General features: G+C 36.1%; 1 protein-coding gene across 2 annotated transcripts in view; it reads right to left on the bottom strand.

Moving 5' to 3' along the window:
- The window catches only part of THOC2 (THO complex 2), a 102864-nt gene that overhangs the window by 25200 nt on the left and 50454 nt on the right, over nucleotides 1-27210 (bottom strand). Inside the window, exons 13-27 of one of the 2 annotated variants that reach the window (XM_039487931.1) lie at nucleotides 24311-24355; nucleotides 22190-22231; nucleotides 19807-19937; nucleotides 19597-19698; nucleotides 16402-16486; nucleotides 15144-15237; nucleotides 14417-14497; nucleotides 14088-14184; nucleotides 11475-11592; nucleotides 11112-11291; nucleotides 8871-9035; nucleotides 7457-7732; nucleotides 6182-6323; nucleotides 3876-4033; nucleotides 2408-2536 (exon numbers count right to left, since the gene is read on the bottom strand). In XM_039487931.1, the coding sequence (XP_039343865.1) occupies nucleotides 2408-2536; nucleotides 3876-4033; nucleotides 6182-6323; nucleotides 7457-7732; nucleotides 8871-9035; nucleotides 11112-11291; nucleotides 11475-11592; nucleotides 14088-14184; nucleotides 14417-14497; nucleotides 15144-15237; nucleotides 16402-16486; nucleotides 19597-19698; nucleotides 19807-19937; nucleotides 22190-22231; nucleotides 24311-24355 (1845 nt within the window). The remainder of the gene's footprint in view (nucleotides 1-2407; nucleotides 2537-3875; nucleotides 4034-6181; nucleotides 6324-7456; nucleotides 7733-8870; nucleotides 9036-11111; nucleotides 11292-11474; nucleotides 11593-14087; nucleotides 14185-14416; nucleotides 14498-15143; nucleotides 15238-16401; nucleotides 16487-19596; nucleotides 19699-19806; nucleotides 19938-22189; nucleotides 22232-24310; nucleotides 24356-27210) is intronic. The other variant, XM_039487932.1, reaches the window with a different exon arrangement.

The raw sequence follows: 27210 nt of genomic DNA, 5'->3' as shown, positions 1-27210 counted from the left end.
CCCAATCTCCTTTCCTTCCAGAAGGCCATCCTTCCAGGAGATTGTCTTGACCAGGCTAGTGCAATGAGTATCAATTTGGTATGATCCAGCTTCAACTTAAGAACAATCTGAGGGATGGGCGCAATAGGGTGGAAGGCATACAGTAGTGCTGACCCCCAGTTCAGTTGGAAGGCATCAGTCAGAGAGCATGGATTGCAACCCACTCAAGAGCAAAACTGATGGTACTTCTTGTCTTTTGTTGCAAACATGTTGACAAACAGAATGCTCTAGTCACTGAAGAAGTGCCTCAGGATGCTGCTCTTCATGGCCCACTCATGATTCTCAGAGAAATCCCTGCTAAACTGATCGGCCAACTGATTCTGGGCACCCAGTAAATGGATGGTTGTGAGAACGATGTCATCTTTGATACAAGAATGGCAAAACTTTATCGCTTCCTGACACAGCTGGCTGGACCAGGCTTCACCTTATTTGTTCACACAGTACATATTGTGGTGGTACTGTCAGTAACACTGTGAACCAACATGCCCCTGATGTGTGAGAGAAAGGCTCAGCATGCACTGTAAATTCCTCAAAGATCTAGGACACTGATATGTAATGATGCTTCCTAATCTGTCCACAAAGCTTGGACTACTAAAGTCTCTATATGCACTTTGCTACCTATTGTCGAGACATCAGTAACTATGGTCTTGGTCAATGGAGGATGAGCGAAGGGCACACCCTCACATACATTATTCTGATCTGTCCACCAGTTTAGGGACTCCAGGACAACTCACATGTTGAACTACTAAGTATATGAAGCCATGTGACCTAGCAACCTCAGGCATGCTCAAACCGTGGTTGAGAAGTGAGATTTGAGGAGCAGATATAGGCAACAAACTGAAACCATTCACGTAGGAGAAAGCCCCTCAAACTCATAGAGCCTAGTAGGACCCAAAGAACTAAATTTTTTGTGTTCGAAGTAAAGTGGACTTTCCTTTGTTCAAGATCAGCCCGTCAATCGAAGAAACATAGCATTGAATTGGACATGATGGAGGACTTGACCTTCAGACTTGCCCCTGTCTAGTCAATCATGCAGCTAAGGGAAATCATTCACCTGAGAAAGGCTGTCACTATGGTCATGCATTTGGCAAATACACACAGTACTGAGGCGTCCTGAGTATTGATAATGCTGACCCCTACTATGAATCTAGATACTTCCTATGGTTTGATAAAGCTGCTACATGGAAGCAGGCATCTTGAAGACTGAAGGCAGCAAACCAATCATGATTCAACTGAATCCTTGCTTGGTTGACCATGTGGGATCTTATATATCTGATGTAGTTTTTGAGACTTGGTGGTCAAGTACATGTCTCTGTCCTCCCTTGGACTTGGGGATCAAAAAGTAATGTGAGTAGGGCCCTTTACCCCAGTGTTGTAGGGTAACAGTGTTGTAGTGTCTGGAGCTCTTCAGGAAGCAGCAACTCATGAGATGGGTCCCTGAAAAGAGACACAATAGGGGGATAGCTAGAAATGGGATAGTGTGTTCCAACACAATGTTTAAGACCCATCTGTCTGCGGTTATTGCTTCACAAGCATGTAGCCGTGGGACTGGGGGATACGACTGGAAGATTGCTGATGACAGGATGAGCCAACTGGTTAGAGGCAGAGTCAGAGGACCTTCTCTATAATTTGTGCCTCCTCTTGGAAAAGTCTTGCTCCCTGAAAGGATAAGCTGGTTATCTGAAGTACTGCTGGGCTCACTGACGGAACTGTTGTACATGTTGTTGTCCCCTAATGATTGGGGTACAGCTGCCAGTGTAATATAGCTTGAGAGTTTATCAGACTTTTCAAAAAAGCAGGAACCACCCATAAAAAGGGAGGTCTTTTATACATCATTACAATTTAGTGCAATACATATCTGCAACCATTTGTAGAAGAAATGCCTGCTTTTGGGAGAGGGGAAGAGAGGTGTGCGCATCTCTCCCCGTCGTTCCATTTTAACTGGCTTCTGACAGAGCTATCAAGCAAGTTTCATCATTCTCACATGTTATCTTCATGACCACCTGTGGTTAATCCAAGATATATTTACCTTCTAATCCATATGCAGTTTTCAAAGCACTTAAACTTTGATAAGTTAAACCTCCTCCAACTCAACTTAGACACAGATGGATGAAAAGTATGATTCATTAAGCAGAAGTGTTCAAAATGTATGCACGAATTCCTTTCCCATCACAGAAATCCTGCCTTCAAGTAGCAGCAAAGTTTTATAATACATGAAGTTTAAAATTAGAAAACTAGAAAAACAATCATACTTCGTGTTTTTACTGCATTAATACTTTTACAGCAACCATTTTTATTGGGCCTGGCTTACCAGTAGGAATCGTATGATTATTCATGAAACAGACTACAATTTAACAGCTTTACATACCTTTTCATATATGTTTCTATCACTGTGCCACCTAGTAACAGTCTCTAGCATACAGCACAGAAACCTGCCGTATCTACTAGCTTCATTTTCAGTGCAACTTGCTACTGTATAGATTATATCTGAGAAAACCTGTAAAGAACGGAAACAATAGTCAGGCTATGTAATATGAAATCAAAATTATGTAAAAAAAACCAAACCCAACTGCTTTAGTTTTCATAGATCATGTTCATACGGTTACTAGAGTTACTAGAATACAAAGAACTAATTCCACCTTTAACTCTGAACGCCCTTTCTTTTCTTATCAGTTATTACCTTAACTCCTAACTCATCTCATTGAGCTTGGGCAACAGACATATGTAAACTGTTGTGACTGTATAAACAAAATGTAGTTCTATTCTGAGTATTACAGAATAAAGGCATTGGGGACATCCCATGCTTACCATCTATCCATGACTCTACATTGAACACATTAAGTTTACAAGTAGATGGTTTTTCTAACTGTAAGGCCTTCAAACTCTACCTTGGATCTGAAAGTCAAGCAGGGTTTTTGGATCTTGCTTATATATAGGTAAATTATGTCCTCGGTGACACAGGTGACACCAATGCCTTCAACAGAGCTGCACGGGTAATGCATTAGCTGGATAATAGGAGCTTGGTAAATAATATTGTTGTGATCTGCGCTCTCTCTCTGTGAGGGATGATAGACTGAATTGATCAAGGTGATTATCTTTGCCTTGTATATCACTACCATTTACACAGAGCAATGCAATATTTGGGCAGGCAAAGTGGAGGATGACACCTTGGCTCAGCAAAGATGGAACATGCTTTCTGGGGCTTAGGGACAAGAACAAAAGGGAAAGGGAAGGTTTACAGGAAAAACCTTTAGAAGTACACCTCTACCCTGTTATAATGCGGTCGTGGGGAGCCAAAAAATCCCTACCGCGTTATAGCTGAAACCCCGTTATATCGGGGTAGGGGCAGCAGGGCTCCAGCAGTGATTTAAAGAGCTCCGGGCTCCAGCCGCTGAGGGGAGCCCCGGACCCTTTAAAGCGTTGCCTGAGCCCCGCTGCTACCGCGCTATATGTGAACCCGTGTTATATCGGGGTAGAGGTGTATATAACTGAAAAGATGTTCCTTGAATTTTAACTTGTATGTTGTCTATTTCTTTTTATCTGATCTTTTTTGACAGTAAGCTCTTCAGGGCAGGTACGGATGGTTTCCTATGTTTGTACAGTGCTTAGCAAAAGGGGTCCCAGTCTTGACGGGGACCCTTTAAGTGCTGTGGTAATAATGATAAATGCAGATTCTGGAATTGGAATATTTCTAGAGATTCTGTTGATGCACGAGTGTCTTTTCACATGGAAAAAGGATTCAACAAATAGTAATCTTTCAAAAACAGGGTTTTAATAGACTTGTAATATTTACTTAAAAGAAAACAACACAGCTCCAATACATTCTGGTTACTTACTCTATCATAACAGAGAAGTGTAGAAAAATTGGGCGTTTTCTGTTGATGCACCAGTTCTACGAAGTGAGCACAATAAACAGCATCGATTGCAGAAAAAATGCAGCGAGGAAATATACACAACTGTAGAAATTTCGTGATAGTCTCATTTTTGGTTGATTCTTCAAAAACAAAGAAATAGAAAGACAAAGAAGGGAAGTGTTTTATGGCAACATCAATTGTACATAATACAGCAAACATTCAAACAAAACCCACAAAATTAACTATCACACACGCTTCAGAAATATATTGTGTATTATAACATTTTAACATCCCAAATTTCCTTTCAAACTACTCAGGGAAAACTTTCAAACCAGATAGATAATCCCTATTAAGATGCCAAGAAAACTAACAGATAAAATGTATTCATTAACCATGCATATTTTTCTCCATTATATACAATGGACTAGATTTGACTCAGAACCACCTCACACTAATTTGTTCTAGTGACTGGAAGACATAACGCAGATGATCAGATTTAGTAAAGAAAGTGAGGAAAAAAGGGATTAAAAAGCAAAGATAGTTCATCAGAAAATAAAAGTTGACTCTCTTTTGGGGGATAACGTTTAATTTCCATTTCCTATGTTACTACTTAGTACCATCATATGTTCTGTAGTATTTTGTAAAATAAAATTTGGTAATTACAATATTTCACTAGGGCACCTGTTATTAATTCTTTGCTAAGTGGTATGAAATTGCCAGCGTGTGGTTTCTTTTTTTAAATAATTATGAAAATTTGTGCATTAGTAACAATATTTATTTTTATTAATAATTTTAGCGCCTTTTGCTAGCTCCGTGTGCTTTTACAAACATTATACATAGTACAATAAAATACTGTCCACACAATCAGAACATAAAGTAGTTCAGATATGTGAAACTTGACTGATGCTATAGCAGAGGAAAAGAAGTCTCTCTACCTCCTGCATAGCCATGGCATTAGACCTCAAAAATATTTCATGTGGCCGTTAGCGTGACAGAACACTTCCACTCCCAGTGCTCTTCCTAGATTATTTGTTAATCAAGGTGACATACAGGAACAAAGCTATGAGAGAGAGCTACTTAAGGGCCTCTAAATTGAAGGCAGAGGACAAAAGCTTATAAAGTTCTACAGGTCACCAATCAGCTCAACACTATTCTCCCTCAAAGCCCTATAGAAGCTTGCTGTCTCCATTAATCTCTAAGGGTCAACCATCAAAATGAGTTCATCTTGCTGGGCAAGGTATATCCCAATCTCAAATCAGAGGAGATAACTATCTGTCCTTTAGAGGGAAGAAATCACCACCTCCCAAATTCCAAATCCAACTCATTCATCAGAGCCATGACAACTGCAGGACGATCACAAGCAGGAAGTCTTGCCAGGAAGTCTTTTGTGATCCAGTGAGAAAACCTGTACACCAATACTACCCCATTCTTGTCTGGGGCCTCTCTCACAAAATGGAAACACTCCTGAGACGGAACTTTGGGGACAGAGATCATCTGTCTGATGAAAGAAGCACAGCTAATACTATCTATATATGCAGCTGGAGACAACTTCGCCCACACTGGTCCTGCGGTGTAACCCAACCATGTCTCAGTTATACATACAAAATGGAAGCCTCATCCTTGATTAGATCATGGAAAATAATCACTTTCCTGACCACCAATTTTACATGTCCCAGTTAAAACAAGAACTGGATGCCTGTCCACTGACAGAACTGCTACAGGGCACAACTAATGGAAGCAACTAAATACACTGGCCAAATTAATGAAGCATTACAACAAATTATTTTTAACTGGCCAAATCTGACTGATTTTTTTTAAATAACTGTATCAGTTCTGCACTAGCTTAGGTCAATGCCATGTACACAACACTAAAATCCTTCAAAAACATGGGCCTGGTGAAAAATGGTACTTCCTCAATTAGGATGAATTTGAACTCAAGGCACAGGACTCATGCAAGCACCTGAATAAGTCCTTAATAACAACCTTACATAGGACTTAAGTAGCACATAGGGCATTGTGCACTGGAAAGAATTTTGCCCTAACTTAACTGTCCAGTAAATTAAGCATTTACCAAGTGCCAATGTAAAAGCTGACACACTGCCTAGAATTTGAAATAAAACACAACACTGAAATTAAAGTTCACTTGTCTTGATAATATATGTCAATAACCGATTTTAAAACAAATGATTACAGTGCTAGTATAACAAGAGTTAAGTGAGCAGAACTTTGTAATTTAGATGTAGAAAGTGCAGTGACTCTGGAAAACAGCCAAAGTTTCTCATACTTACTTGCCAGAAGCCAGTTATCCTTTTCCAGTTTCAGTCTCTGTAGAACCCTCTGCACATGCTCCAACTGCTTTTTCTCCTCTTCAAGAAGCTTGTCTTGAAGGGCCGTACAACGTTCTTTTTCTTTTTTCTTTTTATTTGGAGGCTATAAATGTCAATGCATTTCACTTTAATATTTGTTATCCCCTACTATATGCAAAAACAAGGATTGAAGATTTGGTTTACCGCAAACAAGTTTCAAATAAATATTCATCTAAACAATAAAATAATGTGTTGCTCTGGCAGACATTCCAACCCCACTATACCCTGCTTTAATTATCTGATCATTCACATAATTTTAACCACAACATTCATAGATGGAGATCTTAAGTGAGCCTCTAAAACTGAAGACAAATGTCAAACTTTATTTTCGTAATCAGAGAGCAGTTCTGCAGTCCTTACTCAGTGAAGTCATCAAGTGTTCAAACCAAGTAAGGGCTGTAAGGTTCTCTTATGGTAAAATTAGTTTTAGTAGACTTGAACCTTCACCTGCAAATATTTACGTGATAATGTCCATTGTAAAGAAGGAATACAAAGATAGAGATCTGCTTTACTGAATTAGGTAAATTAGTAGTTAAATGCCTGAGTGTTTAATTGCTACAAAAGTAGTTTATTGTGGTGTGCTGCTAAAACATCATTTTTGTTCAACAAAATATAGTCCAGCTATACCAGTGGTTCTCAAACTTTTGTACTGGTGACCGCTTTCACATAGCAAGCCTCTGAGTGCGACCCCCCCCCCATATAAATAAAAAATACTTTTGAAGATATTTAACACCATTATAAATGCTGGAGGCAAAGCAGGGTTTAAGGTGGAGGCTGACAGCTTGTGACCCCCACCCCCATATAACAACCTCGTGACCCCCAACCCCCAGTTTGAGAACCCCTGAGTTACACCATGTAGGAAAAACAAGATTTTCTGTAGTGAAATACTTATTGCAAAAATAAACAGCATTTGACCTGTACTGCATTTCCTGCAACAATTTGTACCTTGTTACCACAGGCACAAAATCAAAAAGAGAACCTCTACTAAACACAGTTTGACATTTCGAAAAATTCTAGTATGGAATGGTACCAGTACATAAAATTGACGTTTTATATTGTTCAGAACAGTGATTACAACTATCTTTAATGTAAGATTTCATTGGCTGCCATGTTTAGAGATATTTAGGTTTCAATTTGAACACTGAAGTAAATTTTAAATATTCAACTATTTTAAAAGGTTTGCAAGCACAAACATACCATTTCCTGATTGTCATCTATAGCTTTCATCTGGACTTTAAGTTTATTGACTTCTCTGTCATAGCTATTATGTGGAACAGCAAGGTCATACATTGTCAAAGACCAAAATGTAGCATAGAACTGAGGACTGATGTCATCCCAAACTTTAGGAAGGTGCAAGGAGATCACAGCATCATGAACAGGAGCCATCACTAGCTCGCATGACGTGATGTACTTGTGAACTTTGTGCTGCTGTTTGTTTCCCTTCTCAGCTTTTTTAAGTTCATCATATTTTGACTAAAGATTAAAAAGAAAAATATTTGTGATTTGCATTGGTTTTACATATCTAATCATTAGTTTTCTACACTGGTTTTCTACACAATGTCATTTATCATTCAAAGGAAAACTCTATCAAATGTATAGATACAGATTTACGCCCTACCCCAATTTTATATACATAAACCAAACATTAAAGAAATGCCTGTGAAACTTTGAACATTTCTATGGTGGTGAACAGCTCTGATTTTGCACCATCAAGGCTGCCATCTTCTCTGATGAAGAACCTCTCTGACCTATTTATTTCCACATGGAAACTCCCTGCTCTCAGTTCCTGTATGCTGGTATCTGGGAGGAGCAATTGCAGGGAAAGTCCTGCTCAATCCCTGCAGCCCAGGGATGAAACATGTGCAATCTAGTCAGCATGTAGGAGCTCTGAAGGAGTGGAGTATACTCAGTGCAGATGCACTCTTCAGCAAATTTAGCTACCAAACTCTAACAAGTCTCTATTCAAAATGTGCAAACTGTAGTTTTTTAAGAGTCTGATATTCAGCCAAGCGTGAGTAAATTTTCACAGGTACGCCAAAGGCATATCTGTGACTACAGGATGGCTCCCTTGCAAAAACTCCCTGGATCCACAGCATGCAAGCACAAGAGCTTCTTTACAAAACAGCTCTAAAAATTTCTTTAACGTGAAAAACATATTCCCTATTGTCATTCTCAGAAAATCATTTTAGCTGAAACCTTCAGGAAAAAAAACAGGTTTAGGCAGACTCCTGGCATGGATAACCTCATCCTTAATTGTTTACGTATGGCAAAATTATAAGCACCTAAGAACAGGATCTTGTAATGGAAAGTATTGGGCAAACTTAAGTATAAACATAGCTACCCACACCACTATCATGCACTTACACTGCACAGAGGTATTTGGTGGTTCATAGTTGTGTTTTTACAGTTGAGAACGCTGAGGCACAGCGGGGTTAAGTGACTTGTCCAAGGTTACAAAGAAATGTTTGTGGCAGAAATGGACACAGCTCCCAAATTACACGCAAATTTTCAGTGAGAACATAACAGAGGTGCACAAAATGTAGCTGGAGTTCAGTGATAACTGATAATATTAAAGCACTAGAAAGTAGACAAAAAGATTGCTTTTACTTACTGAAATATGATGTGCATACATAGGCCTGGAGAGGAAAAATGCAGCATCATGGGGTGTGTGAAACTCATTACAGAGAACGTCAATAGAAGGCACTCGCTTAATGTAATCCTCTGTGCTTAGATTGGATGCTAAAAATCCACCAAACTGTACCAGAGTATCATGGCACTGAATTGAAACAGAGAAAGAATTAGAGGAACAATTACAAGTTTTTATGGGGGAAAAACTAAGCAGATTTAACAAATATCAACCTTTTAAAGGCAAATATATACATATGGGTAACAAGCCACTAGTCACTTTCCTGAAAGGTACACTTTAAACTACAGATGAAAACATAATATACTAATCCTTTCCATACTACAAAAAACGTCTGCCGTTTATGAAAACTAATCCAGCCCCATGTTCTGCAACTAAATAAATTCACCACAAAAATTTATTCAATTCTAAAAGTATTCTGCCCAATTAGGATTCAGCATACTGCTTTCTAAATGTTTTTGAACCCTTTATTGTGGCCCTTGAGGATTTTAGAAAAACTGCTAAAATTAGGCGAATATTTTAAAGTAATTTGCAAATTATAACTAAATTAAGATTTTAACTTATTTCAATAATTTTTTTGTCTTTTGCTTTTGTTGTCATGTCAGCACAGGCATTTCAAATATTAGAAAGAAAGACCCCACTCAGCATGTAGAGCATATCAAAGTCTAAGTTTCATATAGAACCATGACATTTTATATCATGATACATTTTTTTGAAAGCTCCGCTGCTCTTTGTTGAAAATACAATATTGCATGGAGATCCAGCATTGAGAATGGCCCATAGAAAGAGCAAGCCTACAGAGCTTGATTATTTTTGTGCAAAGGCTGTTTTAGCTGAGCCTATGGGCAACAGAAGGTCTTGCTTCCCCATGGACAAAAGCTCCATTTAAGATACTTTAATGAGGTCACAGGGAAAAAAAAAGAAAAATCTAACCTCACACACCTGAGAGCTTCCAATACAGATTCTAAATTAATTTAGTGCCACTTGCACCTGTCAGCACAGAGGCCCAAAATGAGAAATAGTGAATGATCAAGTAAGATACCACTGACTTAAAAAAATCAGAAACAGGAAGGCTTTGTGAAGATAAAGCAAGAAAATGTTTTAAAAGCCCTTAAAATTAAATTTCTCGAGAACCAGATCAGATAAGCAGAGTAACCTGGCCTAACCCAACGGTTAGAGAGGAGAAAGCTTTTTTAATCAATATGCTTGCCTACGTTCAGATTTCCCAGTATAAAGGAAGAGCTCTGCTTTAAGCTTTCACATATAGGTCAATGGATTGAATTTGGAATCAGTAGATCAATGACACTAGCTGATGGCTGATTACTTCAATAGGTAAAATAAATAAGTGATCTCTCTTAAATTCCTAAAAGAACGAGACATATCTAGGCCTACTTGTCCACTTCTCCCCTAAATGAAGGTTGGACTAAGGGTCTGATCCTGTAAACACTAACTGCTAAGTGTCCTTTTCTTTCAGTGTTGTGACTTGTTTGTACTGAATAACATAATTAGCTTTTGACACAAATTATTATTTTAATAAATAAAACACCTGAAAAAACAAACTACCAAAATTACAACCAGTATACGGGTCTTTCAAACCTTAATATCTCAATTTATACATCTGCAGGAAGTTAGCCCTGAACTGTGAATACTCACAGGGAAATACATTCGAGAGACAAGGTGGGTAAGGTAATATCTTTTATCATGACAGTGTTAAATTGATAAAAATCAGAATAGTTCAACAGACTTTGAAAAGATACATATAGCACTTTCATGTACTATTCCAATAAGTCATAGGTTATAAAAGGTTTTTCTTATTTAAAATATAACAGAACCCACACTGAAGTCTAAAAGCCTTTTCTTTTTTAGCAATTTTAACATTAACAAACATTGTGAAGTTTGCATGGCAAAACAATAGATCTAGGAATCTACCACTGTTTTTCAAAACAATTCACTTCTAAGTTGAATCAAATCTCAGTCTGACATTAGGGGAAAAATACCTAAACACAAAATCAATTTTTGAAAAAGATAACTATGAAAATACATCATATGTTCAGTATGTAATTTTAAAGAGGAGGCGTCTTATATTTACTATTTTGACAGTAAAAACTGTGCTATGCAGTATTTATATCAAATAAGCAAGCTAAACTTAGCTGAAGAATTAAAAACCTTTTTATTTAAAAATGTAAACATGTAATTGTTTCTACTTGCCTGATCGTACAGCTTCCCCACCAGCTTCAAATGTTTCTCCCCTCCCTCCTGAAAGATCACACCATTTCGCTGTTGAGCCATAAGCAGGCACAGTGGAAGGGCCAGATCATGGTCAAGCAATGCATCTTTTAATCTCTGAGAAGATTTTTTAGTGTTTCTGATCTGGCCAAAATATCCACCCTGTCCAGAGAGCCAAGAAAACCAGAAGTTAAGGTATTCTAATTAAGAAATATCACTTTATTATAGAAAATAGACAAACAGTAAATAGATATAGTATCAGCTTATGACAGAATAAGTAATTCATCAACATTTGCCCAATTTCTTGAACTTCAATAAAACCAGTAAATTAATCTGTACTCCCACCTCAGCTTTTAGCTGTTCTCCACCAGTCATGGCTTCTAGCTGCTCCATTGTCATCTCTTCTGTTATTTCTATTCCAGCCATTTTTTGTACCACCTCTTTTAAAATGAGCAAGTCAAAGCTGCACAGAAGAAAAATAAGAACTACATAAAAATGAAATACTATGAGCAACAGAAATGGTTACTTACAATAGCTAATACAAAATAAAACCATTGTGTGTTAAAATTGCTGTAGTGAAACAAGACCAAAACACAAACACAACATTCCTTCTCACAAGGCAATTAAGGTTCAGGAATACTGCTAAATGCTGGAAGAAAAACTTTTTGACTACTACTTGTAAATTTTCGAAGTGATTTGCCTCCAATGGCCCAAGACCAGGGCCACAGGGTTCTGTGGGAGAGAAATATTGGGATCCAGTCCTGCAAACAGTAACAGGTACAGTGCCACTTACAATACCAACAAATTAATTACAAAAAACTGCAGTTGTTTCCTTTGTATTTCTTATCTTTACATGCATTTCATGTATATATCAGCCAAAACAGATTAAAAAAAAAACTATTAATGAGAAATCCTCAGATAATTGCTTTTAGTTAAAGAATTGTTTTTGAAGAAGATTCAGTGCACACAATGAGAGTTTAATGACAGAAATCTAAAGTGAATGTAGCGATCTCACCTTTACCTATTAAACATGTGTCTGACTTGTAAAGTGCAGAAGATATGAAAAGCCACAATGACCACCTCCTCAAGAAATAGCTAATTTTGCTTGATATGTTCAACTCAAAAGAAAGGGCAGCAAATTATGACAGATCACATTTCTGCCTTTTACTAAACAACTAAACATATACAACTGTTTATAAAGCTCTTTTACCACAATTTCTCACTCAAAACTCTAACATCTAAAACATCACAAAACATTTCTGGCTACAGAATTTAAAATAAACTGCAGCCAGTAGGAATTCTTATTCCAAACGTCTAGTACCATCCATTCCAATTTCTCCATAACCATCGAGGTCAGAAATTCATTCTAGTTATCAAATTTGTTTTGCTGTTGATTTCAGTAACCAAGAAAATGTCCTACATAAGAACGGCCATACTGGGTCAGACCAAAGGTCCTTCTAGCCCAGCATCCTGTCTTCCGACAGTCGCCAATGCTAGGTGCCCCAGAGGGAATAAACAGAACAGGTAATCATCAAGTGATCCATCCCATTGCCCATTCCCAGCTTCTGGCAAACAGAGGCTAGGGACACCATCCCTGCCTATCCTGGCTAAATTATGGAAGAGAGTGAGTGGATAGAGACCTTGGTTTTAGGTGATAATGTTAACTATCTCCGTTTTACATATGGGGAAACTGAGGCACGGAGCAGGAAAGTGACTTGCCTGAGGTCACCCAGCAGGCCACTGGCAGAGCCAGACTTAGAACCCAGGCCTCCTGGATCCCAATCTCATGCTTTATCCACTACACCCCTTTGACCATAACTATCTGTCATGTAGTTACTATTCCTTTTAATGGAAGTCCACAAGTAGTAATATGAACACCCTGAACCACCTTTCTAAAATAGGGAAGTCTAGTTTTCTTTCACCATTGCCCAACACTGCATTGTATGTTAAGCTATTTAATAAATTAACAGCATTTATAAGATATTTGTGCAATATTGAGGTAGGATGGGAAAAGTTATTTACCTTACTTTCTGTAGTTAAGTGGTGACTGTACCATTATCAGAGTACATAATAAGGTGGGAATTGGTACGCACATGTGAAACAAGGTTGTCTGTGTTGAGGGGAAGGAAGAGACTGCATTTTTCAACTCCCCGAGCCCTAAAACTATGTGCTGAAATGCCCCTATTTTACTGCTGGTGCAGGGATTGTGTTTTCCTTTCTCTTTTTAAGCAAAAATACAAGATCTTAACTATTTCAAATAAATTAGTAGCTCACTATTAGCATTCATAAATTATCTTTCACCAAATTTTAAGAAAAGACTTCATAATACAGGAATATATTATAAATCCATACTTACCAAATATGACAAAACTACCCGTTAAACAATAAAAAACAGGAAAGAAACAAGGTGCACTAAGCAGTGGAAGGGGAAAGAAGAAAGGATTCACGCTGTAAAGTTTGTTTACAACTGAAAACTTTTGAAAAAAGGACACCATCAGTGCTGACAAGCTGGAGATCCAAGGAGCAACTGGACAGCAAGTAACTGTATAGTCATTAAATATATTACACTATTTAAATATTCAAAGTAAAAAAAAAAAAGAATTGTAAAGACATTTTTGGGAACAACAATAAGAGAAACTATAAGGATACATTTTTCTAAATTAAATATACTTGTATATACTGTAAGTGTTCCAGTGATTCAGGCTCAACCAGAGGTTCTAGTACTGCAGTGCATGAAAGACAACAAACACTGACTCAAAAGAACATGCCATAACCATACATACTAAAGGAAAATATTACAGCGATATGTTCTCTTTCCCTGGCTCTCTAACTTTCTGACTGGTATTCAAGTACAGCTTTACTATTACCAGTACTTTTGCATCAGCAAAAGGCAGTTGTCAAACAACTAGCAAATTTCAAAACAGAGGGTGTTATACAAATTAAACAGGTCAGACTTGCCTTTTTCCAGCCTTTAGTTGGTTTGCTACATACTGCAGTAGACCAGCAAGTTCAATCGGATATTTTCGGAAAACTGCACCACAAAAACTAGCTAAACCTAAAGTAGATGGAGAGGGAGAAATAGCTGTGACTGAAAGTTATGCATCATCTATTTCAACATAAGATTACTATCCTCTGCATTTACTCAGCTATGCATTGCTAACACTCCCACTTAAAATTTTCTATTGCCTTTACTTGCCATATTGATTTTTCCTTTGAAAAATTGATAAAGTAACAGCTGTGATAAATACCTGAAACACTAATTCATTAAATAAAACAAAAATACTAACTCTGCAGCCAGCTAGAAATTGTAGTGTCATCGTGTTTCATTCTCTCCTTCTCGGGATTTGCCAGAGCTTCAATGATGCAGTCTTTTACAAAGTTAAAGAATATATTTTTCCCCAGTAACTTTGAAATAAGCATTAATAATCATTAACAATAATACTATACATCTATAAATTTCTTTACAAATATTATTTAAACCTAAAGATATCCCTTTAAGGTAAATAAGTTATCTCCATTTGAGTTGCCAACAGCCACGTACAATTGTCCCTTCAACTGCAAAAATTCTAATATGCAAACACTACACCTGAATATTTAGAAAGCATCATCCTAAAACATGATATATACTAAGAGATTAGGGCTGCTGAAGACAATTACAGCTGAAAAATAACCATATAAGATTATAAAGACACAATAAAACCAACATACCAAAAAAACAAATTACCACCACATCATTTAGGAAGCATGGGAATCCTACAAGGGCAGGTGTTAATTAAAATAGTAAAATAGCTCTGGAAAAGGAGCATTTTCACACAATGTCAGGAAGCGGGAAAGGCTGGAAAGTGGAAGAGGCTAGTCCCCCAGCCTAGGAGCTATCACAGCAAGACCTGATACCTAACAGAAAGGTGGATAGCAAAGTACAGCTACAACATGAAACTACACCTAGTGATGGGCAATCAAGGATTAAGATACAAGGCATACAATTAGCACATGTATTTTACACATAAAGGATACATGCCAAGACGTCATAGTTCAGTGAAGTGAGGTATTTCAATGAATCAACAACTGGTGTAATTAAATTATCATACTTTTGTATTTGTGACAAAATCTGAAAACAACAAAAATGGAATAGATAAGATTTATTCAGACAAACTAAAACAGTGCTACATTCCCTTAATCTCATGTAAACCTAGAAATTCCTAGGTCATTACCTACTATAGTAAATAGGCTAGTATGGTCAACATTTATACCTATGTTTTAAAAACATAAAACAAAGAAAACCCGTTTCAACAAAATGTTTCAGTTGCTTCTATAGCAAAAGGTAATCTCATTTGATTTCTTTAAAATGAGTGATAGTGTTAGCCTTCAGACTAACAGAAAACATAGTCCCCAAAAAGCTTCTTCTCTTGTATATATCTTTTTCTAAATGTTAATACAAATAAATAACAATCCATCCTCAAAAAAACTAAACATCATTAATAAGAATTGCTGCCACTGATTGTCATACTGAAAGCTAGCAAAGAGCAAAAATGAAAAGGGGGTTTGTTTGCTTTACTTCTTGTTTTCAACCACTTAAGATTTTACTACAAGAAATTAAAATAGAAACCAAAATGAACAAGTAAAAAAAAAGATGCAATAGTTGATTGAAATCACACAGTTATTGTTATTAAGCTGAAGTACCACAATGATATACATTTTAAAAAGTGACTAGTGATCGAGTGACCTACACATGACACGTTATAGGGATCTGACTTTCAGCGAGTGAGTCAGGACTTGTTGAAAATTGGGCCTCTCTCAATTTGTCTACCCAAAATTATTAGTCACTTTTGCAAATCTCAGTGTATATTTTTACATTTCTACTGAATTACCATGTTTTTAAATATCAGAGGGGTAGCCGTGTTAGTCTGGATCTGTAAAAGCAGCAAAGAGGCCTGTGGCACCTTACAGACTAACAGACCTCTTGGAGCATGAGATTTCGTGGGTGAATACCCACTTGGTCGGATGCATGATTCTTTGCTGCTTTTACATGTTTTTAAAACCTACCATAAATTAAGAATAATAGAATTAGCACTTTTCTCCAATTTACTAAAATACCATGAACAAAATATGCAATCCATCCTCCCCTTAAATATATATATATACATAGTGTTCATTCTGTAACACTTCCTCACACAAGCCCCAATGACTTAAAATGGGACTTTCACATTAGAAAGGAAAGGACAGATTAGGTCCACACATACATACTTAAACATATGCATATCACATCACATACATAATCAAATAAAATTGTTGGATTGCTATGGCTTAGCTTCCCAATTTGTCTTCCAGAAGGCTTCACATTTTCCTTGGTTAGACGCCTGTAAAAGAAGAGATACTTTATTTCAATTAACTCCTTCACAGGGTGTTAGGGTGACCAGATGTCCCGATTTCATACGGAGAGTCCCGATTTTGGGGTCTTTTTCTTATATAGGCTCCTATAACCCCCTACCCACTGTCCTGATTTTTCACATTTGCTGTCTGGTCACCCTACAGGGTGTTAGTAGTTTTTCTATTCTCTCTCACAAATGTACATCTTATTCCTAAGCACACCTTTACCAATTAGATAGCCTAAATCTTTTTTTTTGGAGAGGAAATAGTTGACAAAAATGCTCCGAATATTGGTAATGGAAATTCATCTATAGGCTTCCAATCTCGATCCAGCATAAATTGCAAAAATCTAGACACTATTCCATTACCTACACATAAGAGCTGGCAATCTCAACACAGTGTCTAGTGGACAACCAGCACTGACTGATGTACTTTTAAGCAGACTAGGCAAATGGGCTAGGGACCTACAGTGTAGGGGCCACAGGACAATGTAAACTCCCCTCCCTATCCCTCCCCGCCAGAGACTTTATCTGTCCCATAGATAAAATACTTGAAATATAAAGACCAATCACACTGATATCTTCCACAAGCACAGAGCTCTTATGTTAGGAAAAGTTAACTTATGCTATCCTCATTCCTGTAAATCTAATTTTTTTTTATATACCTAATTAACTGTCAGTTAAATAATTAATTAATTGTATTAACCTCACTTAACAGAAGAAACATTGTTGGGATTTCAGAATTTTTCACTTTTAGTATATTTGATAATGAAGCTGCAAGCTTAATACTGAAACTTAAGACTAAGTAATTTTTTCATAGAAATATAAAAGGAGAAGGGTGGTACTTCAGCAGTTTTACACATGTATTGGCACCACTTCTGCTTCAGGGATCATAGCATTATATTACTGCAGCATTGCAGTCTCTAGTAATTTCTCAAGGACTTCACTGCTTTGAAAGCCAAATCAGCAGCAGAACTGAGTTAATTCAAACTGCCTTAAAGTAAAAGGAAGAATAGGTGTTTAATGTTAATATTCTTGCTGTGTTTTGAAACGATTTTTGTTCTCTTCAAAACTGCCTTTATTGAAAACATTTATCATTAAAGTTTATAATCAAAATAAAGTATGACTGTGAAAATTCAAGTGAACAGTTGAAGTTATTTAACGAGGAAAAACACAAACTTATGTCTCAGTTTTTCTGTCAACAGTGCATTGAAAAAGAAATGTGGTTTCCTTAGGATTAATGCTACCAGTAAGTCTGAATTCAGTCAGTTATATAGTATTGGCTAAAAATGTCTTGTTATTCTTTCTTGCTGTACATCATATCCTAAAGCATCAATATCATGTCTACTTGATTAAACTGTATTTAAACTTCAATATCTGATGTACTGAATTTAGAGTTTATCATAATTTGAAGTGTACCTTTTAATTATTCTAAAATATGTATGAGAACATAGTGCCAACTGTCCAGTGGTTAGGGCACTAGTCTGCAAGTTGGGAGACTGAATTCAATTCCCTGCTTTACCACAGACTTCCCATGTGACCTTGGGCAAGTCACTTGATCTCTGTGCCTCAGTTCCCCATCCATAAAATGGGATAATAGCACTTCCATACATCAAAGGGATGTTGTGAGGATAAATACACTGACAATTGCGAGGTGCTGAGATAATATGGTAATGGGAGGCCACATAAGTAAAGATAAAGATAAACAGATAGAATGTACTGAGTGAATTGCCAACTGCAATGCCAATAATGTAAACAGTATTCCTCACTTCTCTACCAAAACTGCTGTGCAATACTGAATAGTTTGCCTTGCTTCACCCCAATGGCTGCTTTGAAAGCAGTGCCAGTCTGCATTGAGTTAAATTGGCAAAAGCAGACTGGGATACTTTAGCATTGTATGTACACATCTTTTAATGTTTGTATTTTTTGGTTCCTCCTCACACTCATGTTTTCACTTCCTCACTGTCACCTGAAAAATTTTGTTATTAAGTTGTAATACTAAAGTACTTGATCACAAAAACAACATGTTTCTTCTGTATGTGGGATAAGTGCACGTTCATGGGTATTTCTGCAGAAACACAGTCATATCTGGTAGCCAGTGAGAGCACATGATCGGTATTAACATGGTTATAAATGTGTAATACTTCCTACTTTTTCTTAAATGGTAACAATGTTAAGGAACCAACTACACATCCAAATCTACTGTGTGGGAGGAAAATGGTGAGGGTCTATGGCCTGTGTTACACAGGAGATCTGACTAGTTGATCATAATGGTTCCTTCTGGCCTTAAAATCTGCAAATCAAAAATCTGTGAAGTGATTTTGTCTTGCCTGTGGGAAGAGTTCTAATCACATGATAACCAAGTTACTATAGCATGGGTAAAACCACACGGGTTCAGTTCACACATGCAACAAAAAAAGGATTTAACATGAATCAATGACATAGTAGATAGAGTTGCAAAGAGGGACTCAAAATGCACATACTGTAAGTTTCAACCACATATAATTTTTCAACTTAAAATTAACTCCATGTGTGTGGAAGATGACAAACATCACCATTTGAGTCTGGATTGGGAGAAAATACACAACACAAGAATGAAAACCCACAGAATGGAAATTATGAAGTGCAGCTGTCTATAGGGAAGGATTTGGGAGATTCTAGGAGATCCTCCCAGCAATCAAGATAGCCTGCATTACAATGCATTGTTTCTAAAGAAAAATCTTGCAGAAAACAGAGAGCTCTTAAGGTGATTCTGTGCAAGAAATGTTGTCCCATAGAAGATATTAATTTAAGTTATTTTCACTTGGCATAGTCCTGAAAAAAATGAAAAAAACAAAAAACAAAACCATTGCTGAACATTAATTTGACAAAACAATCAGTCTGACATTATTTATTCATGGAAGTTTCAGTGAATCACAAAACGTTAATTTTAAGAGACTCTCTGTTCATAAGGCATTTAATGACTCAAGTACTCTGTAAATAGGAATCATCTTTGTCAAGTATTAACGCTGGCAGGATTCACTGTGACACCTACATGAAACAGCTGAAAGTTACTCCTAAAATCTCATTAACTGCAAAATACGAAAACCAGCATAACTTACTTCATGATATATTTGGCTCTGTCTATAGTTTGAGCTTTAACTTTCACTAGAAGTGGGTGACTGTTGTATGTTTCATTCTTCCATTGTCCATAGAGACGATAGCTTGGAGTGATAAGAATGGGAGAAAGAAAAAGGAACATCATTCAATCTGAAATTTTTTTTAAAATGACTTTCCGTATGTGAAATAAAAATGTATTCTATGCTACTCACCGATACTGGTATGGAAAAGTTTTGAACATTCCCCAGAGTTCCTCGGACATGCACGCATTGCAGTCCATTAAAGTAAGAGATGGGAGCAAAACTTGGTCGGTAATATTTAACAAACAGCTAAACAAAATCTCCTGAGATAAAACACAAAAAAAATAGCACAAAATAAGCTATAAGTATGAGACAAGTTCAAAAAAAGTAACTGTCAAAGTGAAGTTATTTATCTTGATTAACTAATAAAATGTCTATATGGTTTATGCCCCATGATATAGTGTGGCTTCCTATTTATATGGAAAAACATCTACATTACAAAATCTGGTTTTAAGCAGAAATATTTTCTTAGATATTCATAACCACTGTTCTAAATGTATTATCCATATAGTGTTGAGGGAAATGGTAGAAAAAGTCAATGGATTACAGTCATAATTCCAAAACAACAAATTGATAAAATTCCAACTAATGCGATAAGTCATTTTTTTATTTTGATATCAAGTGGTATGAGAGAGTAACTTTTACAATTGTTTTAAAAAGTAATTTTTAAACCAATAGAAAGGTGTCCTATACTACATTAGGACTGTCTTTATAGACAACTTGCCATTTGAAATCTCAATCTTCAAAATGTGAATTTTTTCAGTTATTACACCTGCTCCTGAAACCTCCCTGCCAATTTGTGTTTTCACAATCCCATTTCCATGTTTTTTAAATATATATATATATCTTTTCCCTTTTACTGTGGTTAATACCCATACGAACAGGGATATAGCATTAAAAAAATGAAAAATAGAAAAGTATTTTCTCTATTTCTGTTAGTTACGGTTAGGCTTGGCAGAATTTGATTTTTGTTTACTTATCATTTCAATGGATATGTTTATTTTTAAGCATTTTTTCAATTTTTATCAATTTAAATTTTTAGTTACAGAAAATTATGAGGGGAATTAAGTTAATAAAAAGAAGTCAGACAATTTAACGACAATAGATGTCGAGATTCAAGAAGTTAAAGCTTTATAACCATTAACACACAAATGATCAACATCACATATCAGAAGATAGAAAGTAAACATCCTTAAATTCTAATAAATTCTCAAGCAGCAGTTTTCTTACTTTGTCTATCTGTAAATTATCATCATCGGAAATATTTTTCTTTGGTTTGTACATACACAGTGAAATAGACGTTCACTGACATTTACTGATAAAAATCTAATCTTTCCAAACCTAGTTATGGTAATCTTAGGTATTGCATGTAGCAACAGTAGTACAACCATCTCATAAAACTACTATTTTTAATGTGACATTGTATCTTTAAGCAAAGGGCCTAACTTTTTGCTACAATACAACGGTTAATATAAGCTGACCTCAGGAAAATCTAAAACTACTTTGATCAAACTCTACAATTACCAAAAACACAGGTTTTTCCCAACACTTTTGGGCAGCACTATGCAAACATTTTCCTGTTCTGATACCTCAGAAAGTCACAAAACTGTGATATGTGAAATATGAGAGGAATAGGACGCTGTAGGAAACTGATCTGCTTCAATAACAGACCTTTTACAGGTAAATTCCTATGCTTGCTGAGAAACTGGATCTCACAGAAGTATCACTGAGTCAAGTGGCAAATTAATTTCCTGGGATTAGCAGATTATACTTTAATAGTAACTGGCCATCTAACTATACAATATTGCCACAATTTCTGCTCTAATTATTGTTTTCCTTGATCTTCCTACACTTTTCGCAGATAAAATCAGCAAGAGACAGAATATAGTCAATAGACCATTACTATAAAATAAGAGCAGCCCAGCAGGAAGAATATCAGACTGAATATGCAGAAACTGGAAGGAAGAGAGCCAATTGGAGGAAGACAAGATCTTTTTCATGATTGTTTATAAGCAGAATGCAGCCAATAAAGAGACGAATCTATTGTTTGAATTTGGTGAAGAAAACCACAGATTTATAGCTTATAAGAAAAAAAAAAAAAAGCATGATTGTTCTGACATAGGTGAGCCATGAAAATCTTAAACCAATTTTCATCCTACAATAAAACAGAGTTTATACAGAGAGGAAAAAGTTCATAGGCAAATATTTTGTCTAATTATAATTCATAATTAGATATGAGATTTCTTCTCACAGACCAGAAAGAGCAGAATCAAGCATACTCCTGAGAAGCTGAGATCCTTGAATAAGCAAGTAGACTATCTTCTGACAAGAAAGAGTGGGTTGCAACTATGTGAAGTTTTCACTTGCTTCTTTTAAGATGTTTTTAAAAATAAAAGCACTGCATAGGCACAAACATTAGAAAGTTTTTCATTTAAAATTGTATGACAGTACTAGTGAATGAAAAGAGGTTATTTGTAAAAGAAATATTATAGTAATTTTCAGGACCCAAACTCACCATTTTCTCTTTATCCTCTTGTTTATTTCCATCAGACTGAAACTACAAAAAAGACATTCATATTAATTGTAGAATTATATGACTGTTAAGTTATACCTATTCAGTAGTAATAGACTAATTTCAAATCAAAGTTACTTCAGAAAAATCTATATCTAATCGACTGCCCACAAATGGTATAATACTCCCAATTTGTAGCACCAAAGTTTCATCTCAATATCTGTATCTTTTTAGCTGTATAAAGTATGAGACTACTAATCATATACAAATACATTGTTGCATATAGAGAGTAACAATTCAAATATTTGTTTTGAATGTAATATTTTTCACCCAACATTTGTAACACCTAAATGAAGATTCAGCTACTCATTATCCTTAAGGATTTTTTCTTTAAACAATTTTCATTTTAAAGTTCTTTTGAAAAAAATTGAAATTGTAGTGGAAAATGTCACAACGTATCAATACTTTCATTACATAAACCAGAAATGAAAGCAGACACTTTAAATTATTCTTAAGCATTTTATGTTAATTGAAGGGTTCTAGATTCACTTTTATTTCATTTTGCTTAAGTTCAAGGATGAAATATTAGCTCCATGAAGTTAATGGCAGAACTCCAACTGACTTCAATGGGGCCAAAATTTCACCCCAAAGCTTTTAAAAGAAGATTTAGTCAACATCAGGAATAGTCCCCAAAATCAATACATCCTTTTCAACATTAGTTTTTGATAGGGAACTAAGACACAGCAAAATTTCAATACCTGAGATGTTCAGCTCTGTCATCTAGAGGTTACACATTTCAAACTATCTGAAGAATTTATAATTTATAATTTTAGGAACAATACTAACACTGAACCAACAAGTGGCTTTTGTACTGTGGAAGTAAACAAGCATTTGTGCTGTACAATCTTGAGGTGGGTTTCTTTGTTGTTGGGGGCGGGGGGGTTGGCGATGCATGGTGGATTTGGTTCTTCTAAGCAATGTTAGAGTTGCATGCACACCAATGAGAGGGGAGCCTAATTTGTTGATATGGTGAGTGTTGGTTTTTGTTTAAAAAAAGGGGGCAGCCTTGTATAAAATCTGATGATATCCATCTTACTTTACAAGGGGGGAGAAAAGTCAACAGAGTTCAACTTATAAACATCCAATATTTAGACACTATCATTTGCAAGGCAAACACTACACTAATTTGGAAAACGTGTGAAGTGCACCACCTGTGTTCCAGTGCAGACCAGAAAACTAAATCTTAGCACGCTGTGTCCTACTGCTTCATAAATTTAATGTTTTTGGTATAGTAGACACAGTGCAATGTTTTACAGAGTTCACGAAGATTCATTATGCCAAGAAATTAAAAAAAAATCTATTTATTTAGATATTACATATGTAAATTCTCTGGAGGACCATACTAATACTTATCAGTCCATCAGTGACTATAGCAGAAAGAATGAAATCGCCTCTAAATAGGTAAATCTGATTATTATGTTTCAGATTTGTTTTCAAAACCGAAAAAAAATACAAAGCCACCACTGAAGAGCAAGTTGATTCATTTCTCAAAGAAATCCACATCCATATATGAAATAACGCTCATTTTAATGGAATAACTTAACTGTATATTATTTTTGTTGAAAGATGTAAATTAACTAAAAGACCACTATCAGTTAAAAAAAGTCACTATTCTGTACACTATATTTTACTGCTGTGTTGGAAAGAGATGAAATATATCTGGCTTTCAAACTATACATTCTAGAATAGCAGAATTTCCAAGCCTGTTATAAAAGTACAGACAGCAACTCTTCTAATAGCCACCCTTTGGGAAATAATATCTATTCAAGTTTTTTAGTCCCCATTGTCCCTCTTATCCTGCCCCACTCCTTTTGAATGTATATTAAGTTAACAACATGAAGTGCAGAATACTTTCCAGTTAAGTTTGAGCACAAAAGCCAGGTTTTCAGTATTAGAAGCCTGGGTTTATCAACTACTGTATGATTCGTCAGCTGGCAGTTTCTATAAAACCACTGTGGTTATAAATATTTCAATCATGTATATTAAGTATGAATGGGAAAACTTCAACAGTTGACATAACATGCTGATTGCAATAGGCATTAAAAATAACTTTCCCTATGTTACCTTAACCATTCTGTCCTCACTGTTCAGTTTCTTCGAAGTTCCAACCTAAAGCAAACAGCTATAATGTTGCTCATCCTTGTCATAAGCATAACATTTATGTATCTTAAACTATCATATTTGTATATTTCAAATACTGAATCTTCCACTAAAATGACAAAACAGAATAATATGACGTGTCTAACATAAGTAAAGAATGGATCTTTGACATGATAAACAAATATGATAGTATATTCTTACATTTGTGAATTACTTTTTCAAATATTCCTTCTTCCCAAAAACCAGGACAACCTCTTCAGATGATTAGACCAATCTAACAGAAAGCACCACAGCCCAATATTCATAGTTGAAGCCTCCCATTAAAAAAATGTCCTTAAATACAGGTATCAATCATTCTACTTTTACAAATCAGCTACAGGTCACAAAAATTGTGAACAGAAAAAAATAGATGAAAGATACTAGGCCACTGTCTATGGTACAGCAATATTTAAACAGGACTCGTATAGCTATATCCAATATAGCACACAATACTATATTAATATGTATCTGTAGAGAACTTGATAGTTTATCTTTGAGTTGCATGGGAAAAAAATTCATTTCAGTAAAAGGTCTTGGACAAAGGTGACATTTAACTGAATCATGACTACGAAGTTATGTTAAAATTTTAATAAAAATGTACAGTTGCACTTCTCTAAGTGATGTACAGTTGCATAATAACTTGTAATGGTCACACCTCATGATTATAGCATAGAAGACAAATTTCTGATTACAGGGAATTTACTGTACAAGTTTACTATCCTATCCAGTTAAGAGTGAAATTACAAGGTTATATTTGCTTGGTGAAATAAATGGGCACTCACTTCATTTTTTGTCTAAATTTCTTAAGTTAATGATTGGCTTATATACTGTAACATCTGTTCAGATTTATGCACATGTGTAATATAATGCCAGTTTAACTCCCTTTATATAATGCTGGCATTATAGTTTTGTTTGATTCCTATTTGCAGGTAGGTGGCCACATTATTACTCAGTGTGTCAACTGGCATCTTAGAAAACTGGGTAAAATACATTTACTGTATTTTATTTTCAACTAGTCCACCTCAAGAGAATCTGCAAACCATCGGGGTGGAAGGGATTAAAAAAAAGACCGCTAGAACCAACAAAAAACTAACTAGAGGCAATGAGGAAAAGGGGAGGAGAAGGTAGAGATAGAACATAGCCACATTTGAGATAGCCTTCTAAACATGCTTGTATGTCAGTGTAACTTTGAACTGGAGCCCTACAAAATGGATTATTTAAACTGCATTAAATCCCAGTGTGGACACACTCATAATTCAGTTTAGTTTAATTCACTTTAGTGAATGAGAATGTACATACAGGGGCTTAATGCAATTTAACTAATCCATTTTAAATTCACACCTTTAGTTAATTCAGATAAATTGTTGAGTGTCCCTGTGTAGACAAGCCCTTAGAGGAGTCTGGATTTCTTATTTCTATGTAAGATACGTTTGTAAAGTGAGTTAAAGGGTCAGTGGGCTGAGATCTTTAAAAATGTTCTCAATATTCTGAGGTGTTGTTAGTAAAAATAAATGTGATGTTCATTAAATATAATTTTTTGCATCAGTGACTCATTAAGAAAATGAAAAAACACACAATGCCATGGTTTAAAAAAAAAAAAAAAGGTTAAGACTAATAATATCTGTCCTCCAGTCATGCAGATCTGACTCTTCTAAAATCAGAGCAAATGTTTATGGTAACAACAAAATTTTGAATTTTACAGCTGCTAGCCTGCACCACTACCATGACATTATTATAGGACACTCCTTATGCCTGCTAAGTGTAGTTCTACTCTGAAAAGTGATGCTGAAAAACAGCACTATCTGACAACTACATGTGTATTTCATTGTCATTTTTTAACAATAGTGGGTAAAAAACTTTTTTTTACAGTAAAAGCTGTGTTTTCCGGCACTTTATAAATCATAAAACTCTAGAAACCAGCATTTCAGGAAACAGAAATGGATGGTGCTCACCTTGGTGGTCCCTAACTAATGGGCACTGCAGAGCCAGTGCTCAGGGCAGGGCATGGGCAGTGCACAGACCCACCTGGCCATGCCTCTGTCTAGGAGCAGCAGGGAGCCATCCGAGGTGAGCTCCATCCAGATCCGACACCCTGAAAACCCTACAGCGCCCCAACCCCCTGCCCCGAGCCCCCTCCCTCATCCAAACTCTCTCCCAGAGCCCATGCCCCGCACTCCCTCCCACGCCCCAACCTCAGCCATGAGCCCCTTAAGTTATCCGGAATTTTTGCCTAACCGGCAACCTCCATTCCCCCAATGTGCTGAACAACACGGCTTTTACTGTATAGTTTTACTCCTGTTTGCACAGCACAGACAAGAGAGAGAGATGGATTCTATTACAGCTCACGCATCAACAGAACTGTTTAAAAAGTTATGCATGACCAAAGATTCTGCCATCAGAAGTCAGGAAGAATTTTACTATACTGCATTTGTAGCATATGGTATGTGTGTGTACTTCTCGCAGTTACTTGTACACAGTATTACGATATATAGTTCATGTGCCTCTAAGGTTATAAAAAATTATTACACTTTTTAAACTATTTCTAAAAATACAGTATCTGATTATTATCCTCATGCATATATTCAAAAGGGGCACTATTCTTGTTGCATGTTCAACTGGAATTCTCTCATTTCCCATTTATTGAATGCTTAACTACATAACCTCTAGTTCTGCACTAAAAAAAAAAAGTATTATGCAGCAATAAGAGAAGGGGAACTTTTGACCTAGGACACCAAGACAAACCCCTGATACCTATAAGAAGTGCCTGGGTTCAGATGTCCAAGAAGCCAGGACCAGGGTATCCTTACAAGATTCATCAGAAATTA

This window comes from Mauremys reevesii, linkage group 9, assembly GCF_016161935.1.
Source record: "Mauremys reevesii isolate NIE-2019 linkage group 9, ASM1616193v1, whole genome shotgun sequence".
NCBI lineage: Eukaryota > Metazoa > Chordata > Testudines > Geoemydidae > Mauremys > Mauremys reevesii.
The sequence above is the reverse complement of the archived record's forward strand: the minus strand, read 5'-3'. Positions and strand labels throughout refer to the sequence as shown.